A 25,277-nucleotide genomic window follows, 5' to 3' on the forward strand; every position below is an offset into this window, starting at 1 on the left:
GAAGGTGGACATTCAACACTTAAACCAAGCCAAATCCAACAACCCCTCCCTCTTACGCCCACCAAAACCCTTCTCCGTTCTGCAGCGTGAGCTGGGTACAGAGCATCCTGGTAGAAGCCTTCCATGAGCCCTATTCTAAGGCCTGTTCTGTCGTTTTGAGCACAATGGCTTGGATTTGGGTTCGGGCCGGGAAAACCGGTTGAAGATCAGCAGAGAAAGAGCCGTTTCTTCGCAAGGCAGCAGAGGCATTTCAGAGAGATTTACATTCCTCCATCCCCTCCTGCAAAAGAATCCTGAAAAGAGGCTTACTGCCGCAGGGCCCGGTCAACTGCTAGAAGCGCTCCGCCAAAACAATGCTCCTCAAGGCACGTGGTGCAGCCCTTGTGACTCCAAGGAACAACTACTGCAGCGTTCCTCTACATTTCATCTGTATGGTTCAGAACACGGGGCAGGCAGGGTTAAGCTGAGCTCCAGGTCCCTCACATAAACATAGATTTACCTTACAGGGACCTTCTACCTACTGATCCCATTTCTCTGATGGCCACAACACTAGTCGACTGGACTGTGCTGTGCTTGCAATCAGCAGTGGTTTTAAAGCAAATAAGCTAAAGGCCTTTTACTATATCTATGGAAGAGCTAGCCTGAATGAATCTATAAGTATCACACCTAATAAATGGAGAAGTCAAGGAGCTCCAGTATATGCTAATTAGAGTCTTCCAGCCAATCAGAAAGCTAAATGCATAAATAGTCAATCTTACAGCAGCCACAACAACTGTTCAACACATTTGGAACACAAGTGCGTCTGTAAAAAGCATTCTACAAACATCCTGAGAGGTTCAGGATATAGTTAATATATTATTTGTTAAAAGTTAGGTCATATTATTAATAGGAGTCTGATACTGGAAATACAGCTGAGGGCTGTAATCTATTCTCTTCACAAACGTGGAGAACACTATAGGTCCACACGTTGGGTGTTTGAGCATCCATCCAGGCAACAGTGTCACCAATACAGACGAAAATCAGACATACAGGTTTGCGGTATTTTCACAGTTGATAGTTCAGATTTTCTGTGGTGGGAAATACACGTGGGGTACAGCCAGAGTGGGGTATGGGGTGCTAGTACTTTCAGCAGTACACATTTACCCCGTCTGAGGAGTAAAACAAGTTGTAAAAGCTGTTGGCGCTACCAGATTCACATCCCCTGCCCGATTTAAGCCGAGCATCTGCACATATGTGCAGGGCAAATTGGCCAAGGGCCGCAGATCGGGTAGCGACAGTGCAGAGTGGCTAGCAGGCTAGCATGTTTAGCCAGCATAGATAAAGCAGCAAGTGTGTGACTTTGGGTAGCCGGCCCTGACTGTTTGCACATTTCTACTTGATAGTTGATGCCGCTGGTTCTCATTTTGAGGCAAATGAAGCATTGTCAGTATGTGCTATATTACGCTTAATAAAAGACTTGGAAGAAATTCCATATCAGCGCTTTCCAACTTCTCAGTGAATGCAGGGGGGGGGGGTACTCAGAGAAAACACTCACCTTTAAGATCTCAAAGTGATGGAGGCAGTGGTAAACTGGGGTTAGGAGTAGCCGTGGCAACACATACTGCACAGCCTCCTTGAAGCCTTCACATATGGACTACAAAAGAGAGACGCTGTCTGTCAGAACACATCCTGCTGTAAGCTCACACAACCAATAGATGGTCGTAGTTTATTTAGCCCTCTAATCTCAGCATTTTAATGGAATCAGTTTAATTTCCTACTAAACAGAAGTACAGTACAGTGTCTCTACTGTAATACAGCACTAACACAGGTCAGTGCTTTGTACCCAAGCAAAACACCTGTGCACTTAAGACCTCTAACCTGGAGGTAGAAGGCTGCACCAGGCTTGGAGAGCTGGCTGAGGAAGTGGTCGTGGAAGCCAGGCCGCAGAATGTCCTGAGCGTACGTCTCGTAAGGGTCAAAGGCCAGCTCCTGAAAACAGACCCAACTTGAGAGTTAAGGTGGAACAACTTTGATTCCTTTGTCCAAGTACAACCATTTCAGTGGGATCTTTAGATAGAATATACTCTCATACATGGCCCTAGCTTGGACATGAAAACTCATGAGCAGCAGTCTCCTGTAACGGGCCTGGCAACGTCAAATGTACCCTCCCCTTAAGACCCCATATATATAAATCTTCATAATAGAGTAATGTGCTTGGGCCCCGATGATTGCCACTTGCAATGTAACTAGTCAGGTGGGAGGCAAACCGGCACTCCCTCTGCGCTGACTTGGTCGCTATGTGAAAGCTTCTGAAGGATGCGATCGGAGAGCTCACCAAGTGATTGCTGATGCCTCTCAAGCCCCCAAACAAATAGCAGGTTTAATATTCGGACCTCTGGCAACTCTATAATGGTAGTGTGAAAAGTGGTGTGACTGGAAGTCAGGGCAACGACTAGCTACAAACAATGAGGGAAAGGAACACCACAGGAAGATCATGCAATTCATGACTGTGTGTCGCTGATCAGTCATGTAGTGTGCAAACCACAAGCACTAAAATATGCCCTTCAATCGTTACCACAGTTCTGACTGCCCCATGTGTGCGACATACTATTCTGCCTAGAACAAATAATGGCACGAAACGTGGGCATATTTAAATGGAACGACTCTCATACCTCAGCCAAATCCTCAAAGCAGCTGCCCACCAGCGGGTGAGGGCTTCCTTCATCGGTCATCTCTACTGTGTCCTCGATCAGTCCCAGCAGCTTGAGGGTAACCTCATGGATGTCTACGATACGACTAAAGATGTTCTCTACGTCCTGCGGGAGGCAGCAAGACAGAGAGAGCGAGATTAGTATTTTAACAGTGTGTGTTTAGCTATTAAAGAGGCTATACATGTTTAAATGGAACACAAACACTTCAAGCTTAGTCTGATCCAACTTCAGGTTTTGTGCCTCACAAAAGGGCATCACTTTTTTTTACCAAGATACATCACTATGGGAACTGATGTGGCATGTTTAACCGGCTCTAGAGCAGTACAAGTTCATCAGTGCCGATTGTAAACAGGTCTTGGACCATTTGGGGCAGCGTTTCTGATGGAAGTGACCCCCATCCAGTTGTTTGTGGGGTCAATTATTGCTCAAGTGCGCAAAATCTCTAAAAGCAAAAGGCACATGACCCAAACAGCACACTTTCATGTGCATGCACATGGGTAATAGCTCAAGCACCTAAGAAGAAACGTATTACCCACCTAGCTAAACTAGGTAAATGCAGCTGCATTTATTCTGCTGCGTGTAGTCTCCTTAATTTGCGTGCAATATGGTATGTATTGCATGTAACCGTGCGTAGAAGCCAAGTACGATGAAGCGAGGAACAGCAGACTCACGTGGTGAGAGAAGAGCATGGTGTTGGTGGCAAAGGGCTCGCGGAAAACTTTAATGATGAGGTTGAGGTCTCTCAGGTACTGCCGCACCTCCGCCATGAAAGTCTTCACCAAATCGTAGTAGGTCTGCTCCTCGGACGCCGAGGGCTCCTCGTCCATTAAGGGAAAACCACTAATGTCCTCCTCATCCTGATGGAACATGTCCATCAAGACCTGCAACCACAGGAACAAGCGGCAGGGGCGAGAGAAAGAGACGGAGACTGAGAGAGCGCCAACATGGTATTCACTGTGTGGAACTCAGCTGACGAGACCTACAGCACTTAAAAGTTAAGACAGACAGTGCAGGGTTGTAGGCAGCAGAGTCTTAACCAAGCTTTTACCAAAACGCAGCGGTTTCAAGTGCTGTGTGAACAGATTGTGATCAGAGCAATCTTTCCAAATATATATATATTTTTTATATTTCACCAATTTTAGATTTAGTGAATTACCCAACCCACTTGTTAGATCTCCTCCAATAACATGTAATTCTCATGACACTGGAAGGGTGAGGACCAACACATGCCTTCTCCAGCATATGCCCATGCCGACAAATTATTGGAGTTGAATAACTGCAAAAATGAATGCATATCCCAAAAGCTCTGTTTGATCTACTGTCATTTTCATAGGCCATTCTAAAACACTGCCAATCGTTTGTGCCCTACAGGCTTCATGAACGCATGGTGTGCCTGGACCCCAAAGATTGCCACTTGCAATGTAAATAGATGAATGCTTAGGCCGCATAGGGGTTATAGAGTTCATAGAAATGGACATGTTCCACGTCCAAGTGAGGCAAAACCTAAATATTCACTTTGGTGGTGGGGTTTACAGTACAGTGGCATACAGTATATCCATTATGTGAACAGACCAGTCAGATCAAAATTGTGTTTTGTGATATACATCACATATGGATATTTGGCTATGCAGCGTTGTAAAACGCTGAGGTCCTCATCCATTGTTGGCAGCAGGTGAGCAGCGGTCTGGTCTGGTCACACTAATGACACTGATGTAGATCACCTCCAAACCCAAACTGAAAACCGAGGCTAATCATGTAAACACAGCCTAAGAGATTCTGAACAGATGTTTTTTGGAAGGTGTGTGTTACCTTATCTGCACACATGGCCACACTGATGTCCTGCTGCGAGATTTCATAGTGCCGTATGTTTCGTACATAGTTTCCAGCCAACTTTAAGATGTCCGCTGAGATGTATTCCAACACCGCCACGATGTACACGGACACCTGATGGTCTATCTTGTAGCCTAGTACCTCCTGCCAGAACACAACACAACACAACACGGCACACAGAGAAGGTCAGCGAGGGAGCAGGCTCTTTATCTAATCAGAGCATGAGGTGGTGTGATTACATGTGCAACTTCTCACACTGGATTTCATAAGTCATATTTGCTTGAAAACAACATGATCCCGAACAGATCAGTTTAGGCCGGAGCAGCCACATTCTTTCCCTGACGTGGACTTGGCAGCAAGCGGTGAAAAGGGCTTCAAAATACCAGCTTACAGGATTTATGCTTAGTCACTAGAGGACGCAACACTTCAGCCATGGCCCCCTCTAGTGGTTCATTTAGGTAGTGCTGGGAAAGTCCCAGACTAACAGTTATTTAAAGGTCAGTTTCGTCCAAAGATCAAATATGAAGATTGCAGAGCGGCCTCTCGTTTAGCTGATAAAGGAATCAGTGGGAAATGATTACAGTGTGAAGACTCCATTTCAATGCTTAAAGTTAAAACAGGTCTGGCTCAACAATCCTGCATCATCCAAAATTGGAGGTACACAATTGGTTTTTGACTGTACGACAAAATTAAATATGGGTCTTTAAAATGATGTACATTTGTCATTAATCATCAAAACTCCCATAAATAGACTCATCAAGGAATGTCTGAAGTTAGGTCAGATGCTTTCTATGGTCAACTGGTACTGTCTCGAGATCTCATTTGCATATGGTGAAACTGCCAGGCCAGTAATGTGTTTTATTGTTCAGATCTATTCAAAAAACTCCCAGATCCTTCCCAGAGTTTTTGGACACCACATAAAGAGGAGTATTTACAAAAATGTCACAGTAGGAGCAGTGATGTATGGCCAGATAATAATAATAATAATAATAATAATAATAATCAGTTATGTCACTACATGTTTGATAAGTCATATTAATATATTTTATAAAGGACCTGAATTAAATTATTAAGAAGAGTAGTGGGTAAAAAGTATTGGGACACCTGCTTTCTTGCTAAATCAAGGCCATTAAAAAGGTTGTATCCTGCTTTTAGAGTTAGAGGAGTAACTGTCTCTACTGTCCAGGGAAGAAGGCTTTCTACTAGATTTTGGAGTAGCGTTGCTGTGAGGTTTTGAAAGCATTCAGTGACTACAGCGTTAGTGAAGTCAGGATGTTGGATGATCACCACCCCACCCCATTCATCCATCCATTCATCCATCCAATCATTCATCCATCTCAACTCATCCCAAAAGTATTAGGATTGTGCTGGCTGGGGGTGTCCAGGAGAAACCTGGAACCAAGCTTTTATATATATATATATATATATATATATATATATATATATATATATATATATATACACACACACACACACACACACACACAAGTCGTCAGTGTTATCTGAGCTTATTTGTGGCTGAAAGCTGACCGCAACCAGTATAGTGCTAACTGCCAAGCAGAGGTTCAATGTCTTGAGCGAGAGCAGAAAGAAGGGTGTCTGTGGCAGCACCTTAAGAAGTGGGTGAATCTTATCCACAGGCAAAGCTAAAGGGTTCCGCCGCTTCCTCTTCTCGAGGGCCGCCTGGGCGTCCGCAATGGCCCACTTATCGATGGGGTGAGGAAAACTCTTCTGTACGCGCTCCTGGGAAGACCAAAGAGAAGGAAGTGAGAGAGGGAGGGAGGAAAAGAAGGAGGAAGGGAAAGGGAATGTATTCATTTTGGCACATTTGGAAATAGATCACTGGTTTAACAGTCATGCTACAGAGCTGCACTCTCAATTAAGAGCCATAAAACCCTGTCTCTGGGTTCTCAGGCTGGAGCTGGGCATCCCGTCTACACAAAGAGGCATAGTCATATGCATTCCAACTGATGTGCACAAAAACAGATGAATGAAATTCACACTATGAGAGAGACTGAGAAGAGAGACAGATGAAAGAGAAAGAGAGAGAGAGAGAGAGAGAGAGAGAGAAGGGGAAAGAGAGTATAACCAGGGGTGTTGGGTTGTAGGAGGATACGGGATACAGGTTGTTCACGGGGAATATGAGTGAGTGAATGAGATCTAAAACCAAAACACAGTTTAAGGAGGAGTTTGTGGCAGTGTTACCATGTGACATCACCACAAATAAAGCACCTTTCAATCTCACACGAGCCGTCTGTGTGCCCAAAAATGAATCAGAAAACATATAAAGAAAAAAGAAAAGAAAAAAAAGCAAAGAGTTGAAAATGGGTTAGTGAGAAACAGGCTCAGAAGCAAACCAACGCAGTGAGCAGACAGTTGTCTGCTTTTAATGTATGAAACAATGAAAATTTACAGAACTTGATCATATGAAGCAAGATACGGATTACAACTGAGCAGATCCTTAAATATAAGAGACGGCAATAGATGGCTTTTAGTGTTTGGCCAGCTAGAACGCCATGCTTGCCCAGTTATGTCTTAACATGACACAGTATTTCAGAGTCTCTGATGTAATATTAGAGGTGCCAATTCTCAAAAACTCAGTATCACGTTTAAATAAACAGTTTAGACACTCAGAGACAGGTAGCAGTGTTGTACTCTGTCTTTAGACCCCTCCCTGTCTAACTGCATAAAGAGTCAACTTTTCTTTTACTAAGATTTTATGCATGATAGTGGTGGGTTTTTAATACTTTAACAGTTTTCCTATAATAATAAAAATAAAAAACACATTATACATATATACCAATATTAAGTCTTGCTTACAGTATTGAATATATTACAATATATAGAATCGTACCCCCCAGTATCACATCATGTATCGTTTCACCAAGTTCTTGCCAATTCAATATCCCCATCATCTCTGGAATTTCCATTTTCTGTGGAAATCTCAAACATCATCATTGCAAGAACCCTGAAGGGACCTAGCGGGTGCCTGGCCCATTAGTGACCGAAAATGATGTACTCAGCCTATAGACAATTAAACCATAATATTAATATAATATAATATATAATAATATATATAATAATATTAACTCATGGACACTGACATGATGCTGTTTACTTCGCCATTCTAATATTAGCAGAAAAGCCTCAACACGGACATTTGGTACATCAGTGGACAACCTTCACCTGATGCGTACTACACACCAGTGTGACGGGAGAAAAGAGCTGTTTTCCGTAAAGTAAAACAGGCCATAAGTTTAGAAAAACATCTCAAGTGAAGATTGCAAAAAATTAATCGACATATGGAATCCTTTTCAGCTCTATTATTATAATATATATAAATGATGTTATTTATTTGGGAATTGATTCTTTTTTGTGATGAATGCTTGGGTGCACGCATGGTTTCATGGCTGGCATTATGGGGACGAGTGCTGCTGTGAAAATGTTATGGAAACAGTTTAGTTGGTCATCACAGACTGTGTGTGTGTGTGTCTCTAACTGTATGGCTGTCGAAAAGACAGTCCGGCCATTGGAGCACCGGTGCTTACCGCCACATCCTGCACGGTGCGGGGTTGGGCCTGACAGAGCATGCTCAGTAGCAGCAGAATCAGCTCCTCAATGTACTGCAGAGCCTCCTCCTGAGACGACAGCTTAGGGTGTACCTGGTTTAGCACCTGCAAAGACAGACACAAGCACACACACAGACAGTTAATATTATGCAGAATCTCTTCATGTACCTACCACCACCATGTTTAAAAGCTACCCGTTAGTATCTCTAGTAGGTCTACAACGACCCAATTTGTTTCTAGCAGGTGTGTTTTTGCTGTAGCCCCATTTTGAAGACCAACCCCATTCACACTACGGCACTGAATCAGTGGTTGACCGGTCTTTCACCTCAGGCAACTGGCAGTTCCCTGCAAACGTAGGCAGGCCTTGGCAGTGTTATCCGAAAAGAAATGCACAAGGTTTTCTGATGACTGTCTTACGGGATTACTGAGAGCTCTGCAAAAGTCGGAACCTGAGTGATGCAACACAGCGTGCAGCGAGTCACATGACACCCCTGTCCATTTGTTTCTTACGGCATGATGAAATTTCAGTTTCACATCTTTAACCGTCCTTTCTCAGGGTACAGGAAGAAGACAGGCCTAGCGAAGCGCCTCTGCCTGCCTGCTTTAAGGCTATTGTGTTTGCTGGCAGTGCTGAACTCGTCTCCACCCCGCTGCTACTGCTGATGTGCTGCCCTGAGCTCGCTTAAAGTAAAGCTTCGTGTGCAGCGTTTCATCACAACCCCACCCCACCCCCCCACCTCCTTCTCTCCCTCGCCTGGCCAAGGCCTCCTGTCACAGCATGACTAAGCAAGCTACCACTGTCTCTCTTTATCCTCCTTCTCTCTTTCAGCATAGCGCTCTTTCTCTGCTCACCTTGGCTGCAGACTCTGCAGGCCGAGAAAAAGGAAGAGACTAAGAGAGAAGTTCTTCAGACAGTTCGAGGGGGAAGTAGCAACAAGCAGAACGATGAAACAATCTCATTAAAGGGGTCCAAATATGTCAACATCCAGCAGAACTTTTCCAAAACGCTTAATAATTACAGCCCAAAATGTACAGAAACCTCGCCAACTAGTGAACACTACTCAAATCTGGAGAAATGATCCTCAAACTCGACAGTGACTTCAGGAGAACATATTGGGGTTGATCCTGGAGAGCAGCTTTTCCTGCGTCCCCCTGCATTTACACTAGCAGAACGACAAGCAACCTATGAGGCCTACAACCATAATTCATTAGCGTATCTTCCTTGCATTTCGTCCATGATCAGCACCACACTGTAAAGAAAAGGAATGAAATGCCAGTAGAAACAAACAAACAAAAAAGAAATAAATCAGGGAGCAGAAGCTGGGGACCTTGGGCCAATCGTATACACGGTGATCCAAGGACCCCAGCTTCTGCTTCCAGCTGACCGGCTAACTAGCTACAATCTCTTAAGCTTGCTAACACGCTGTTAAAAGGACAAGGTCCTTGAGGAACTTTCTTCCTTTTGAAGCTGTGGTGGTTTCTCTGAGGTTCCTCCAAAAGAACTTCCAAAACGTTCCTCAAGGACCTTGTCCTTTTAACAGTGCAGCACATCGCCCTGGGCAGATACAACGGGAGGACAGCATCTGATGAAGACTCACATTACAGTATTTCTGTTACAATAAGAGTTTTTATTATCAGAGGTAAAAAAAATAACAGGGTGGTACATCGGCTTAAAATTCTGTGTAAATGCATTTGTGGGCATCTTAAACACAGACTAAGGACTGAGCCCAGGATCTGGAGCAGACCAAAGTGTTTAGTAGAGGAGTATAAAACTAAATGACCAGTTTATTGATCAGTTCTAGATCACATGCACGTCAGCACAGCCAGCATGAGCTCTTCTAAACATGTGGTGTCAGAAGTTCAGAGTAAAGAGCTACATAGTGAAAAAGAAAGCCATACATTATGGGAAACCACACAAGCAAGCCTATTTGAGATTCCGCAACAATCTGACAGCATTTGAGGCAAGTGTCTAAAGATGTAGGCAAGCAGTTCATACAGTTTGAATAGACAATGAAGCAACACTATATGCCCAAATGTTTGTGGACACCCCTTGTAGTGTACGTTGCACCCACTGCTGCTTTCTGGAGCTGATAAACATGAACCTGTTGGCACCATGCCTAATTCCAAGGATAGGCTAGAGGGGCGTAAAGCGGAACGGTCATCTCTGGAAAGATGGACGGTGCCCCATCCGATATAAAATTGGAATGAGTTGGAGTTGGGGGGAGGTGAGGTGGGGTGGTGATCATCCAACATCCTGACCTCACAAACACTCGTCATTAAATGCAATCAAATCCTCACAGCAATGCTCCAAAAACTAGACATAAGAGATGGTTACTCCAACAAAAGCAGAATTAGCCCTTTTTATTAATACCCTTGATTTCAGAAGAAACAACCAAAGACCAGATGTCCCAATACTTTTGTCCATGAAGCCCCACTTTAAACTAAAGAAGCAAACCTCAGAAACCAAAACGTCTTGGCTGATCAACTGCATTACATGCTAGAAAGGGTTCTTTGAAACGAGGCCACAAAACCACAGCGTCACAGCACCTCTACCCAAGCGTTGACGCAGCCAGTCACAGTGCGACTGCAAGGCCACTACCGTGGGAGTTTCTCACGTTGGAACGCGCTCAACAAGCCGTTTTGTGTCTCCGTTTTCCAGAGAAGGTCACCCATCACCATCATCAGCCCACTTCTTCTATTCATCCTCCCTTGTGGATTCAAGCACTGCTGCAGCAGAGCGAGGTGGAGTTGGTGCGTATGAGAGGCTGCTGGAGTGAAAGCAGTGGAGGTGTGCAGATGTTGGGGGACGAACATTAGTCCACCTCTATTTAACGAGGCAACAAAAACAGATATTTTTAATAATCACAGCCTACTTCATACAGGGGTGGAGATGCATAAGGAGACAACATCTCTTTTAGCTCAAGCTGCTGAAGGACACCATCCTGCTGAGATGCGTCACATGGTCCTGTACTTCAAACCCGACCCTCAGTGCAGAGTCCTGAGTAATGGAGGCTGCCATTATGGAAGAGCTACTGAGCCAACACTACTAACCGGTATAGAGTAGGATAAGGTCAACACACACACACACACACACACACACATATATATATATATATATATATGATTTGGGGCCTCTATGAACATCAGTGAGCCTGGTTATTCACTGGTTGTCCTTTCTTGGAGCACCACAGGACCTGTCTGATGTTTTGGAGATGTTCAGTCCCAGACATCTAGATCGCTCAGATCCATAATGTTATGCCACGTGTATAAGCGCACCACAAGGTACCGTGAAATCTCTCACATAGCCTATGCCTTCTGTATTACTCAATGAATCCCCAAAATATACTCAATTAGCCTGCTAACATAATCAGCTGCTAATATATAAACACAGGCTGTCTGAGGTCCCCCCCCACCGAGGCACGTCACATGCTCTTAAAGTTCAAACCCAGCTCTGGGCACACACTTTCCAGCAGGCAGTGTTACCGTCAGCCACTGTCTGTGTTTACCAGCATGTCTGTCAGTCACTCTAAGTAACAATTCCCGCTTAGCTGGCTGCTGGGTAACTGCTGCTGCTTGGGGAAGTCCCCCCCTCCCTCCTCCTCCTCCTCCTCCTCCTCGAGGATCATCTGACAATGCAGTTAAACCAAATGAAATGAAATCAAATGTTTTTATTTCACCAGAGAGGTGGCACATGGTCTCTGAAGCACATTAAGCCATGGAACAAAAAAGTGTGAAGGGGGGCTGCTACAGTTAACAGCATACTGGCATGGTGATTCAGACTTCTGCAATTAGCTAACAGCAAAAAAGCAGCAGTCCACGCAGCAGCGAGCATGTTGCATTAAAACCAAGGGCTCTCCAGCAGTGCTACTACTAACCAACAGGGCACCAGCAGGAACAGACTGTAGGCTCCCTCTTCTACAAACACCCAAACATGCTTTTCTTTTGGCTCCTATGAACATCGTACTTCAACATCAACTCGAAGGTTAAATGAACAGCTATAAATCTTGACCAGTATGTTTTTAATTGAAGCGCTTTACAGCATTTCTATCGTTGCTACTCCAGGATCAGCACTTAGATTACACTGTAGAGGGTGCCCAGGTGCAAGAAACACGAATTACCACAGAAAATCTGCTTTAAGATGAGCGCAGCGGTCTAATGAGCTGCCACGAGGTCGAATCCTGAGCCATGCCGCTTCGCCATCCGGGTGGGTAGATGGCGCCCTCTTCCATCATCACTCTTAAGCGATGCTGGCCGGCACAGGCGTCTGCTGGCTGGTGTAGTAGAGCTGGGCATCCGGCCCTTTCCTCGAGCGTGTCGACTGCCCGGCAATGTTCAAAAAGTGGTGGAAGCTGGCTTTGCATGTATCGGAGATGCGTTAAGGTCTTACTTTACTAGTGTCGAGAGCATTGCTAATGCTAGAAGGAGCTACAACTGGTGGGTCTATTGGCAGTACCAAATTGGAGAAAAGAAAAAGAGAAAATTGATTTAAATAAATTCGAATAAATCAATAAATATATCAATAATACTATTACCCAACAGGAAGGCCAGATACTGACCCTCATCTATACTAATATACTCTAGTTATTAGTAGGGTACTGGTCATTTCTAAGCCTGATCCAGTTGTGATCCTTTATTTTTACTGCTGTGCTGCTGTGTTACTGCCTGTTAATCAGAGGGAAGTCTGTTGCATTAAGTAAGTAACCATTCCAATTTCAGCTTAAAAAGGTATAATACGATCCCACTATGCTGTTTCACTGAATCAGTGTTCGTAAAACTTGTTTACGTCGCTGTACATTTTGCTAAACTATCAAAACAAATAAATTAAGATTTTTACCATGGATTTTGTGACAGTCCAGTTCCAGTGTTAGTTACCAGAGTTAGCCTATTCTCCAATCTCCTATTGTAAACTCGATTTTTCAACAGACTATTTCTTTAAAAGAGGTTGGATAGGGGACAAAAAACATCCCAAGTTGTCATAGTAACAGCTTAAAAAAAATAAAAAAAACAACAACGCAAAACTGCTTATATGAAACGTCTGGCATGACCTCACATGTCTAATTTGAGCATGGAGGCCTAAGAAGCAGCAGAACATTACAAAAAGATGGAATACAGGCTTAAACCACATGCAAATGAGTGAAAACCAGCGATGTGTCAATCTACAGTATCTATAGTACAGCTATGAGGGTGGGTGGGGGGGACCAAACAACTAGGTTTCTGAGGTTTGACAAATAGCAACGGCTCCTAAACATGGTTTAAAATAGTGTGTGGCTTTCAGAGCATTTTGAGTCAACGTTTTCGATGTTTGCGCAATATTCAGAACATGCAACTCGTCAGCTAGAAGAAATGAAACAAGCCAAAGCCTTAAACACTTAATAACCAACACAATCAACTGTGCTATTCTTTGTTAGTGTCATTTTAAGGTGTTTAGGATAATTATGGCAAATGATTAGCAAAGAATTGGCTATGAGGCCCTATCTGGCCCTACCTGTACATTTCCAGCAGTTGTACCAAGGGTACTGGGAGGGTATGGAGCCTAGCCACCACCCATCTTGCACCAACATTGGGCTGTGGAGTAGTGGAAGTGTTTTTTATTAGCGTGATGGAGCTTCTTTCAATACCTTGGGAGGTTTGGAGGGAGTGCCTTCCCTCACTAATAATGAGAATATGCAATAGAATAAAGGATACATGCAATCAAACCCTCACAAGCAACGATGCTTCACAGCAATGTGGTTAACAGACAAGAACAGCCGAACCAGTTCTACCACGACAAACCCAATTTCAGATCCTCATATAAAGACAATTAGGCTCCTCTAATGTCACGCTACACACAAACATTCGATCCAGTCTGGGTGTGCTAAATGAGGCCTGTATCTCGAGGCAGAGGTGTCAGCCTTCCAAACCGCTGTAAGTGGGCGTGGTAGCGAGGCTCTGGGTTCCTGCATGCTAGGCTAACCCAAAACTATGTGAGGAATTCCATTCTCAGGAACCGCAGCCAGCACTGGAGTTGAGCACAGCACGGCTCTGAGGGCAGCATGAGGCAGCTAGCTTAGCATGACTATGCTCTAATGCAGGCTGCACCTCCTGAAGTCATCGCTGCTGAGGTGAGAGAGAAGCAGTGTAGGTTAGTAGGACAAGTGCCATCCCGGCATGAAAACGGCAGGCATGCAGTGGGTGTGACTGGAATGGCAAACGGATTACAGAGGAGAAACACTGATCTAGGATTACAGATACAGGCATGACTCCACTTTTTCCCCTTTTCCTGATTGTGAAATCCTGACACAGATACTGGCCTTTAAAAATGGCTTGTTCTTCATTCAAAGAGAAATTTCTCTGCACATCCAGCCTTTTGAACCCTAGACTTATTTAAGTATCCATCACAGAGCTGTGTATCAGCAGCCAGGGTTTAAACACAACACAAAATGAACCACTGTCTGCAACAGTCGCAATCTCTGCAATCTTTACATGTAAATTAATAACAAAACATATATATATATATATATATTTCAGAATTTATACAGTATTGCATAATATCACAATACTCTGATAGTTATATTTTATTACACTCTCAATCTACTGTGTACTATTTAGTATCTACTACAAATTATTTCTTTTCCACTATGAATTATTCAGCTTTTACAGTAAATTATTCTGCATCCATTATGAATTATTCAGCTTCTATAGTGACTTATTCTGCATCCACTATGAATTATTCAGCTTTTACAGAGACTTATTCTGCATCCATTATGAATTATTCAGCTTTTACAGTGACTTATTCTGCATCCACTATGAATTATTCAGCTTTTACAGTGACTTATTCTGCATCCATTATGAATTATTCAGCTTTTACAGTGACTTATTCTGCAACCATTATGAATTATTCAGCTTCTACAGTGACTTATTCTGCAACCACTATGAATTATTCAGCTTCTACAGTGACTTATTCTGCATCCACTATGAATTATTCAGCTTCTACAGTGACTTATTCTGCATCCACTATGAATTATTCAGCTTCTACAGTGACTTATTCTGCATCCATTATGAATTATTCAGCTTTTACAGAGACTTATTCTACATCCATTATGAATTATTCAGCTTTTACAGAGACTTATTCTGCATCCACTATGAATTATTCAGCTTTTACAGTGACTTATTCTGCATCCACTATGAATTATTCAGCTTTTACAGTGACTTATTCTGCATCCACTATGAATTATTCAGCTTTTACAGTGACTTATTCTGCATCCACTATGAATTATTCAGCTTTTACAGTAAATTATTCTGCATCCACTATGAATTATTCAGCTTTTACAGTGACTTATTCTGCATCCATTATGAATTATTCAGCTTTTACAGTGACTTATTCTGCATCCACTATGAATTATTCAGCTTTTACAGTGACTTATTCTGCATCCACTATGAATTATTCAGTTTTTACAGTAAATTATTCTGCATCCACTATGAATTATTCAGCTTTACAGTGACTTATTCTGCATCCACTATGAATTATTCAGCTTTTACAGTGACTTATTCTGCAACCATTATGAATTATTCAGCTTCTACAGTGACTTATTCTGCAACCACTATAAATTATTTAGCTTTTACAATAAATTATTCTGCAACCACTATGAATTATTCAGCTTTTACAGTGACTTATTCTGCATCCATTATGAATTATTCAGCTTTTACAGAGACTTATTCTGCATCCACTATGAATTATTCAGCTTTTACAGTGACTTATTCTGCATCCACTATGAATTATTCAGCTTTTACAGTGACCTATTCTGCATCCAATATGAATTATTCAGTTTTTACAGTAAATTATTCTGCATCCACTATGGTTTTACTATCTACTCTGAATTATTCCACATCCACTATAATTATTTTAGTTTTTACAGTAAATTATTTAGCTTCCACTATAAGGTACTCAGTTTTTGCAGTCAATTATTCAGTATTCATTATGGATTTTCTAATTACTCTAAATTATACAGTATCCACTATGAATTTTTCAAAATCCATTATGGGTTATTTTGTGAATAAAACTAACAAGAATCTTATGCCATTTGAGGGCGAAGAGTTAAAAGTATGGGCCCTTATATAGAGGCCTTTAGGGTTCAAATGGTTAACACATTACCTGGTTTAGACTAGCCTCTGACACTGCAGTATTTTCAGCAATATAAATGGTGATATTTTGTGATAAGACATTTTTACCAGATTTCACCAGAATTCAGTGACCCAATGGGTCATGATATTAATAGCAGCTGTAGTTTAGATGTTGTATCCCTGCCTGTCCAGCAACCTCTTTATTTTGGCTACAAGAAGTTTTGGTGCGAGTTTAAACCAGCCTTCCCCTGTGCAACACTTCTCTACACCATTTCACACCGATCCACTCCGAATGACTCATCTCAACCACTGAATTATGCAGAAATGCTGAAAATATTGGTGGAATTCCCCTTTAAGAGGAGCATCTGAAAGCGGGCTCAAGCTATTTAAACACTCTCCTACCCTGCAGAACAAAAAACACCGCTAAGAGCACAGCGAGAGAGTGCATGCAATTTCGGGACTGGATCAAGTTCACCACCCCCACCCGCCAGTCCGACCGCCCGCCCGCCCCAAATCCAGCGGTTCTGCTGATCTCAGTCCGATACAAACACCCAGCAATACAGATACATGATCTCCAACTAGGATAGTCTCCAGCCAAGTAAAATCAAGGAACTACCCACTGTAATGTTTCTATACAAGCCTTCCGCACACCACATGACCCCACCACCACCCCAGCTACTGTAGTATTGAATAATAATAATAATAATCATCATCATCACACTGTCCAGCTTATTATTACAGCTAAAAAAAGGCTGCTAAAAGAACCGATCACACGATCATACGAAACTAACAGTGTGATCAACAGTGTGTTGGCAGCGATCACACCGCCGCCAAAAATCCCAAGCATTTGAACGGATGTATAAAGCAAACAAGGCTGTGGTTTGTGGCGCATAGCAGGAGTGAAGGGAGGCCTGCCAGGCGAGTGTTGCAACCCTGACAGCACGGTGCTTCACAAAGCATGTGGGCTTTCTCCAGCTCAACATGCCAGCACATTCCCAGCCAGCGGAGCCGTGTTTGAAGCCTGCAAGTCAATGCCAAAATCGACAGGCCGAAGTGAGGGCGTGTCCGCCGCGTTCTGCTCGTCTGGGAGCCGGCACCTCTCGCAGGGAGCTCGTCTGAAGTTTCCCCTCAGACATGAGCACGGGGTGGGGGGGACTGCACAAAGCAGGATTTCTGAGGCCTGTCTAATAAGAAGAAAGAGACGCTTCTAAACAGGAATGATATTAATACAGTGTTGAAAAATCAACAGCATGAACCATCACCGATATGCCCCTCGGTCAAGGGCTGCCGTGATTAGCCGCTGCAAAAACCACCAGCGATGACTTTAGCGCTGAAAACCCCTTCGGTCCGGTCGGCTCCATTCAAAGCTACAGTTGGGTCATGCAAGCGTTTTTTTTTTTTAAAGTAGCTGGTTAGCATTAGCTTTGTTAGCAGGACAGCTAGCTCTAGCCTTTGCTGAGCTAGCTCAGCTACAGCTCCACCAAGTATCAGACAGTGGATGCAGAGTAACGGACAGGCAAATTAAGAGCGGTTCTGCTGTGTTTGGGCTTGTGCAGCTACATAGTCAGCCATCACTATGTAGCTGCTAGCTGTATTTAGATAAGTTCACCAGCAGGCTAAACACCACAGCACAGACCGTGTTCCAGCTGACTAAGGCTCAAATCAAACACGAATGGAATCCAGGTTTGCTCGATTCTCCTTTCCAAACGAACTTCCAGCATCACCATCAGTGAGCTCCCACAGCACCCCCACCCTGTGGCTCTTTTAGAAGCACATGGTGGTGAACTCGGACATACACATAACAGAAATCGGACACATCAGACACGTCGTCATTTAGATATACTGCCAGCGTTTTCAAATACTGTGGTATACGATATTACCGTTATACCATTTTCCCCCTTCTCCTGTATTCTGTTGCAAGCAACTGATGAAGATCGTCAAATGACAGGGTTTTATTTGCTGCAGTTCCACTTACAAAGTCTAGGAGTTTTAGGGATGGCAGAAAATCTCATTTTGTATGAAATCCAGACTAACACCGCCACAAACTCCCACTCTGAGATGTGATGGGAGCTGGGCTTTTTCTTTCTGTGGGGGAGTTGAGCCTTTTAGCTGATCATCTCAAATGAAAATATGAGTTAGGAATCCATTACTCAAGGTTTCGGTCTCTAAAAGCAGTTACTCATCAGTACAGGTATCAATAAACAAAGACATGGAAGCCCCTTTCAGACATGCAGGGTTACCCAGACATTACCCTACTTTTCTGGACGTTACCCAGATGAGCTGTATGTGTGGATGCAAACAACCCAATCAGTTGTACCAGACATTACCGATGTCCGAGTGAGCCCATGAGTGAACAGAGCAGGTCATTTTCCGGGAAATTCACAGTGGGTCATGCCGTGCCGTACCTCTTACACGCGCTACACCACAGCAGCTTGAAAGCAAGGCTAAAAGTCTAAAACCTAAAATGTTAACCAACTGGCTGATTTTTTTTAGAATTGTTGACAGTGGTGACAATAATGCATTTATTGCTGCTGCCCATCATCCAGCAGAAATGCTACCTGATAATTAATGAAGTTGCACCCATTGCTGATACAGATAGACAGATATGCTGATAGACAACACACAGTGAGTCTAGTCACTGTAGAGAAGTATTGCCAAGAGTGTAGAACTCCCTGGAGGAGACAAATATGGCACAAGCATGGCATAACCGTGCTGCCTAATGCCAGGCATGTGCCGGAGAGGTATGAAGCCTCTTAGCACTGAGCTGTGGAAGAGCTTTAAAATGATCTCTAAAATGAGCTCTAAAATGATGGGGCTCCATCCACTTCTTTTAGCATGAGTTGTGGATGAGGTGACCATCATCATCATCCAACATCCAGACCTCACAATTGAATCCTCACAGCAATGCTCCAAAATCTAGCAGAAAGCCTTTTCCCCTGGACAGCAGAGACAGTTACTTCAACAAAAGCAGAACAACTAGAAAGAAACAACGCATGAGCAGGTGTCCCAATACTTTTGCCCATTTAGCATTTATATATAGCTTGACGATGGCTTGGACCCCATGACCCATCCATTGTGACAGGCCTTCAATTTAGGTTTGCTGGATCACCAAACATACGGAAAAGTGCAGATGATGGACAAGTGTCAGCCTGCTGCTCAACCAGGCATACAAGCTCATGAAGGCGGAGCTTCTTAACCAGCGCTTCGTGGCTGAAAGCGTGATAATGAGCTTTCTCAGCATCACACCCTGCCCTCAGCTGTTACTGCAGCATAGACCGCTCACATCTGTGAAAAAGGCCACGGCTTCCGAGCAAAGCCTTGCTGTGCAGCATCTTGCCTGACAGAGAGAGCCCAGCCTACACCACATGCCAGCATTATGGTCTCTCACAGCTAGTGGCGTAAACCACAAACAGCCTCTGAGGCTGCAGAACAACAGGGCAGAGAGGGCCCTCCAGACAGACAGGACGAAGCAACGCCCAGCTCAGCAACAACCACTGCCAGACTGCTGCAGTTTTAATGTTCTAGTTCTAAAGACTCTAGGAGCTGGAGCTGACCACAGAACGGAGCGTGCCGGGGCTGTAACTGCAGACAGGCTAGCAGAGCAGGCAGTTGTTGACTTGTTTTCTATACTAAAGGAACACGGCACAGCACGGCTTCAAAGCTGTGACCACTCAAACGGGCATTGTTTCCACTTTCGACCAGAGGACCCGGAATGATTGAGGCTATCCCTTCTAGGGGCTTCTGTACTGTTCTCCCTTTAGCTAATCGTCGGCTAAACTGAATTAAAAGGCTATGTTATGGTGCTCTAACATTTCCCTTCAGCGACCTTCGGACTTTTCAATTTGGTTCGAACCAAAATAGCAGATGTTAAAAGGCTCCTCGGACCATGGTCCAGACCAAAAAACCTAAATTTATCCCAACCAAAATAGGTGTCTGGGTTTGTGTGCAGCGTAAAAACACTGTTCTGGATGGTTCGGACTTTCAGACCAATTACAGGACGTTGAGGCGGGCTATTGTCACCCATTAAAGCAACAGAAGAAGAAAAACAACAAGGTGCTGCAAGGCGACCTTTGGGTGAATCGGAACCAGTCTGGAGTTCTGAACTTGAAGCTGGTGCTGTTGGCAGGAACACCATAATATTCGCAGTGTAGTGGAACCAACCAAACCATCGTTAATTTTTTCGGGAAAGGCGACCCACCACCTTCACAACACGCCGACATCAGGTTATATAGGGAGACTCCAGCCACATTCCATTTGAAATGGGGTGTCAGACTTTTCGAGTTCCAAGTTCAACTGGAGCGCCCCCACAAGTCGGACTTCTTACTCGGAAAGTCCAAATTTCTCCCCAATTTAGCTGAGCCTATGAACCCACCCACTCATTAAGGACTCCGCCTATCCCTTACAACACTCCTGACACTAAGAGGGTGAAGACAAACACAGGACAAAGCCTACTCCAATAGACCTGAAATCAACCAGCACCTCTACTTGAACAATGCAGCATCACTAGGCAGCAAATGCGCCCCCAGCTCTGATACATCAGCCAACAAACGTCCGTACCGGCCATCATTTCAATGCCAATTCTAAGGGGAGATCTTGGGCTCTGGCTGCTGATGGCGACGCAGCACGACCCAGGGTTCGAATTTGCGAATTTCCTTAGGCCATAGTGGTTTATTGGCCCTTCTATTGATCTGTGTCTCATTAAAACAGCCATACACACAATACCGTCCAACTTCTATCTGTTGGATGCCCAAAATACTGTAATCAACCGCTAACAATGCTAACCTGGGACAATGCAACAATGCTAACTTGGGACATAAAAGGTTAGCTAAAAAAAACAAAAAAACAAAAAAAAAAAAACACAGGTAAAAGACTGTCAAGCCAGTTGTGGTAAACTCTAAACTCCTCAGTTAACTGTTCCTAACTCTTCACTTCCTGTAGCTGGTCCGAAAGTCTGAACCACCCAAAAAAAAGCCACCCAAACAAACTAAGCCCGCTATTTTGGTTTTTAACAAGTGTTTAAGTGTTTTGGTCTGGATCATGGTCTGAGGAACCTTTCAACATCTGCTTGTAAGTGTGAAACTGCTTTAATAGCATTGACTCGGGTGGGACAAAAAAAACACAACCCCTGGTTCGGACCACCATAGATGCCATCAGTAGTTACACTGTTTCAGCGCTGTTTAGCACTTTGTTACTTCATTAAACTACCTGGTCACTAAACACACGAGTGTAGTCAGCTGTCTGGTAGCTTGGTGACATGATAAATGATGGTGGACGTTGTGTGTTGTAACTAAACCAACAAACTGACGTGTCCAGAAGAGGCCACTGATAATTAGAACTAACGTTATAATTACTGACCGACCTCCTATAGACTCCTGGCTTCAACATTAGTACAAGCTGGCACCAAAACACCACACTTGAGTTTTTGGTTGCTGCCAATTCCCATTTCAGCAGCTGAACCATTGAGCCAGATTGTTTACAGAAGGCCAAACTTGTTTGACTATCATTCAGGTCTGGGATTAATCACAAATTCATGACGTTACAGTTTCGTTGCTTGTCACACCTGAAATGTACACCAAGTTCAGAAGGAACCGCAGAGTAAATCACCACTACGGCTGGAGCACGGAGACCAAAGACCACGCCGCTGGGCAGATTTCTTTAGGAAGTGACCCTGCCAGACTCGGAGCTACGGCAGGAAAAAGCAGTGTAGCATCAAGCTCATCATGAAATGGAAAGGAGAGTACTAGGACTATTTGCAAAGCACGCTGTGCGTCCCAACACCACCACGCACATAGGCCGGGTTTCCTCATCGAGATTCAACTCGGCCTTCGCTTTTATGAGAATCACAGAATCAACTGCCATTGCCTGGCAGGACGAGCAGTGGCCCACCTAATGAGGGCTGAAGTCTCTGTGCCACCCCAACAACATTCACCATACATCTGGTGGTGCAAACGCCCCAGACAGTTTGGATTTGGTAGGTCAGAATCTTAACAGCCACTCTTGAAAAGCTGCATGTCCTGATCGGATCATCCGCACTGGCACGCGTTTCCAGTCAACTGATAAGAGAATCATGTGACTTACGGCTCGACACATCATCATTTATTAGGAAAACCCTCCATGCTTCCATCACGCTTTCATGTTTTGGCTTTAGTAATATTCTAACTCTTACCTCACTCTAGCAATAAAAAACTTCTGGGTATTGCTTTTAGATTTCTGTTTTTTTCCCACTTGATGGATGTAAAACCCGCTATAGATTGGACATACCTCTATCAAAGTAGAGGTCAGCAGTATATGAGGATTTGTTATCGGGATACACATATAAAAATGTGTGGACATCGTCCGTTCTCACGACTACGACTACACACGTCCATTTCAAATCATGTAATTAGGCCAGTCTGTACAGTGTACAGCGAAATGGGTCCTCCGCATTTAACCCATCTGTGGTAGTGAACACACACACACACATACACTAGTGAACTAGGGGCAGTGAGTACACACACACACCCAGAGCTGTGGGCAGCCAACTCCAGCACCCGAGGAGCAGAGAGAGTAAAGGGCCTTGCTCAAGGGCCCAACAGTGGCAGCTTGCCGAGCCCGGGTATTGAACCCACAACCTGTTAGACAGCCCGGAGCTCTAACCGCTGAGCCACCACCACCCACTACTAGCAAGATAACCTGACCGTCCCATCCGTACCATGACAAACTTTTGCCATATCGCCCAGCCCTAATCCAAAGCAAGCCTTTTGACATAATCTGAATATTCACATCCTGTTACTTGTGTGTCCAAATTCCAGGATGAAATGGGACCAATAGAAATGACCTGGATTACAATCTTTTACAGCGACTTCCACAGAAAGTTAAGAAGGTTTGTCCATCTTCTGTAAAGGAGACAGCGCCTCAGTGGCCCCTAACAGTGTCCACATACGACATCCATGTTTCAAAAAGCAAGAAACACACAGGTTTCCATGACATGCACCCTTTAAAAGATGCCAATCGTACAGGATTATCAGAGTATCATTACTGAGCTGCAGAGTTGGCTATATGCCCATATTAAGCTGGCAAATATTAAGCCCATCCATAATAGAGGTCTACCCAAAACAGAGGGAGTAGGCCTTAAAAGGACTTTACGAACACTTTATGTTGCTGGCCGTTGTGAAGCGGCCGGCCCCGCCACTGTTGCTATGGATTCGAAGTGACAGAAGATGAAGCAGAAAGAGCCCGAGTTCGGCCAAGAAACATTCAGAGAGTGTGACCGCGTCCTCCTCCACAAAGGAGGGCCAGAAGCTGCAATTACACACTAGATAACACCCCAGCGTCCCACAGTACAGCTCCCGCTGCCATTTCAGTGCGACTACGAGGGAGGGGGGGGGGGAAGACAACAAGCGTCCAGCTAAAGCCATGTTTCAAAAGAGGCCATAAATCAGCGTAATCTGCTCTCTTATCATGTTGATCAAGTGTCCGTCACCGATACCGACACTCTCAGTTGCCGACATGCCTCAAAGGTCCAGGCATATCTCCTGTGCCTCCTGCTCACATGTCCCACTACACTTACCCCCATGTTCAGTGGCCACCTGGTGCTCGAAGACGGTCACTAGCTTTACTTTGAACTATCTAGAACCTGAGTGATGCCCAAACCCCCTTACCCTGCATCTTATCTTACTGGCGTCCCGCCTTAGCACCATCTTCATCTCAGGAAGGGTTTGTTAACAGGCTGATCAGCTGGAGCAGGTGTACTGGAAGCAGGGTAGACACTAATATGTGCAGGGCAGGGGGAAAAGACAGAACCTAGAAAGCTGTGTGTGTTGACAGCTGCTCTACAAGTCCAGAAAGGGGAACTGCTCAACGTCCCCTTCGTCCCGCAGTGCTCCACAGTTGTCAAGCAGTCCATAAGCTCACCTTGTTCAGCGACGGTACCAGCAGCCCCCTCCATTTAGGCGCGTTCTCGTCGCTGAAGAAATCGTACTGGAACTGGGTCCCTTGCATGACTTCGGTGGAGCCTCAGGGCCGCCGGTCAGGGTCCGGGTCAGGGTCCGGGTCCGGGTCCGGGTCCGTCCAGCTGAAGCCCTCGCCGGTGAGCCGTGTGTCACACCAAAAAGGCAACAGCAGGGCCATACACAGGCCCGGGGCCGGGAAGGAGCCTGGTCGAGCGGACCGAGTGGAAATAGCAGCGACCTAATGCGACCATCGCATCGTTGGCGAAGAGCTGAGGTCCAACGGGGAGTCACACGCGTCTGGAGTCACCAAAAACCGAGCCAGAAATGCGCCGGAGTGGCTTTAAAAGGTCCAGAAATTGCCCCAAAACGTTGCTTGAGGCTTTTTTCTTAATTCTTCCCAGCACAAAACAAACAAACAACCAGCCAAACAGCTGGAGCTGCTTCTGTATTGATCCCACTTCCAGACGTAGGCTGTAGGAGCGCGGAGATGCTAGCTTGGCTAAGCTAACAATAATAATAATAAACGGCTCGCTGTGCTAAGCTGCGCTGCGCTAAGCTAAACAGCGACCTGCCTCCGAATAACACGGTGTCAAAACTGAAATGTGGCACCAGAGTGAAACCCTTCCCGAAAGTGACGCTTCTCCTCTACAGTTTAGGACAAAAGAGGTTCCAGCTCGGCGCACATTCGTCCATTTTAGCCGGATCTTCGGGAGGGTGGCTAACCATCAATTTCGCCGCTGTGCGCTAGCTCAGAGACGGCATGTTGCCCTCCTGACAGCGCAGGCACACGCTGGAGAGTGGGTCTAAATCCCGAAGGCAGGGTTCAGGTACTAAACTGGAGCTTTTACGGGTTAAAAACGAGCAGCTTGCTTTATTTTGGGCGGTTGTTGTGACTCGGCTGCAGCTGTGGATCATGCGCAGTGGGGAACGGAGGCAGCGCTGCCCGACACTCACTCACTCCGCTGGGCTGGAGGGATGAAAACGGAGCTTCAGGAGCTTTTTAGCGCGCTGCTTGTCGCTCGTACCGGTTGATAAAGTACCGAAAATCAGTAGGATTTCAGAAACGCTCCCAAAAAATAGTGAGATTGGTTCCCTCTCGCCATTCTCCAGCTAATAAACCCAAAGCGATCACTACGCCGAAGAGGTCGCAGGCGCAA

The 25,277-nt window shown here is 44.7% G+C and overlaps 1 protein-coding gene across 2 annotated transcripts in view; it reads right to left on the minus strand.

Moving 5' to 3' along the window:
* sos1 (son of sevenless homolog 1 (Drosophila)) overlaps positions 1-25,277 on the minus strand; it is a 52,888-nt gene extending 27,611 nt beyond the window's left edge. For both annotated transcript variants that reach the window (XM_072659983.1, XM_072659982.1), the window contains exons 1-8: positions 24,083-25,277; positions 8,069-8,194; positions 6,132-6,263; positions 4,500-4,664; positions 3,362-3,571; positions 2,652-2,795; positions 1,858-1,968; positions 1,535-1,633 (exon numbers count right to left, since the gene is read on the minus strand). In XM_072659983.1, coding sequence (XP_072516084.1) covers positions 1,535-1,633; positions 1,858-1,968; positions 2,652-2,795; positions 3,362-3,571; positions 4,500-4,664; positions 6,132-6,263; positions 8,069-8,194; positions 24,083-24,169 — 1,074 coding nt within the window. In that variant the 5' untranslated portion in view covers positions 24,170-25,277. The remainder of the gene's footprint in view (positions 1-1,534; positions 1,634-1,857; positions 1,969-2,651; positions 2,796-3,361; positions 3,572-4,499; positions 4,665-6,131; positions 6,264-8,068; positions 8,195-24,082) is intronic.

The sequence above is a fragment of the Salminus brasiliensis genome, chromosome 17 (genome assembly GCF_030463535.1).
Source record: "Salminus brasiliensis chromosome 17, fSalBra1.hap2, whole genome shotgun sequence".
NCBI classification, from domain to species: domain Eukaryota; kingdom Metazoa; phylum Chordata; class Actinopteri; order Characiformes; family Bryconidae; genus Salminus; species Salminus brasiliensis.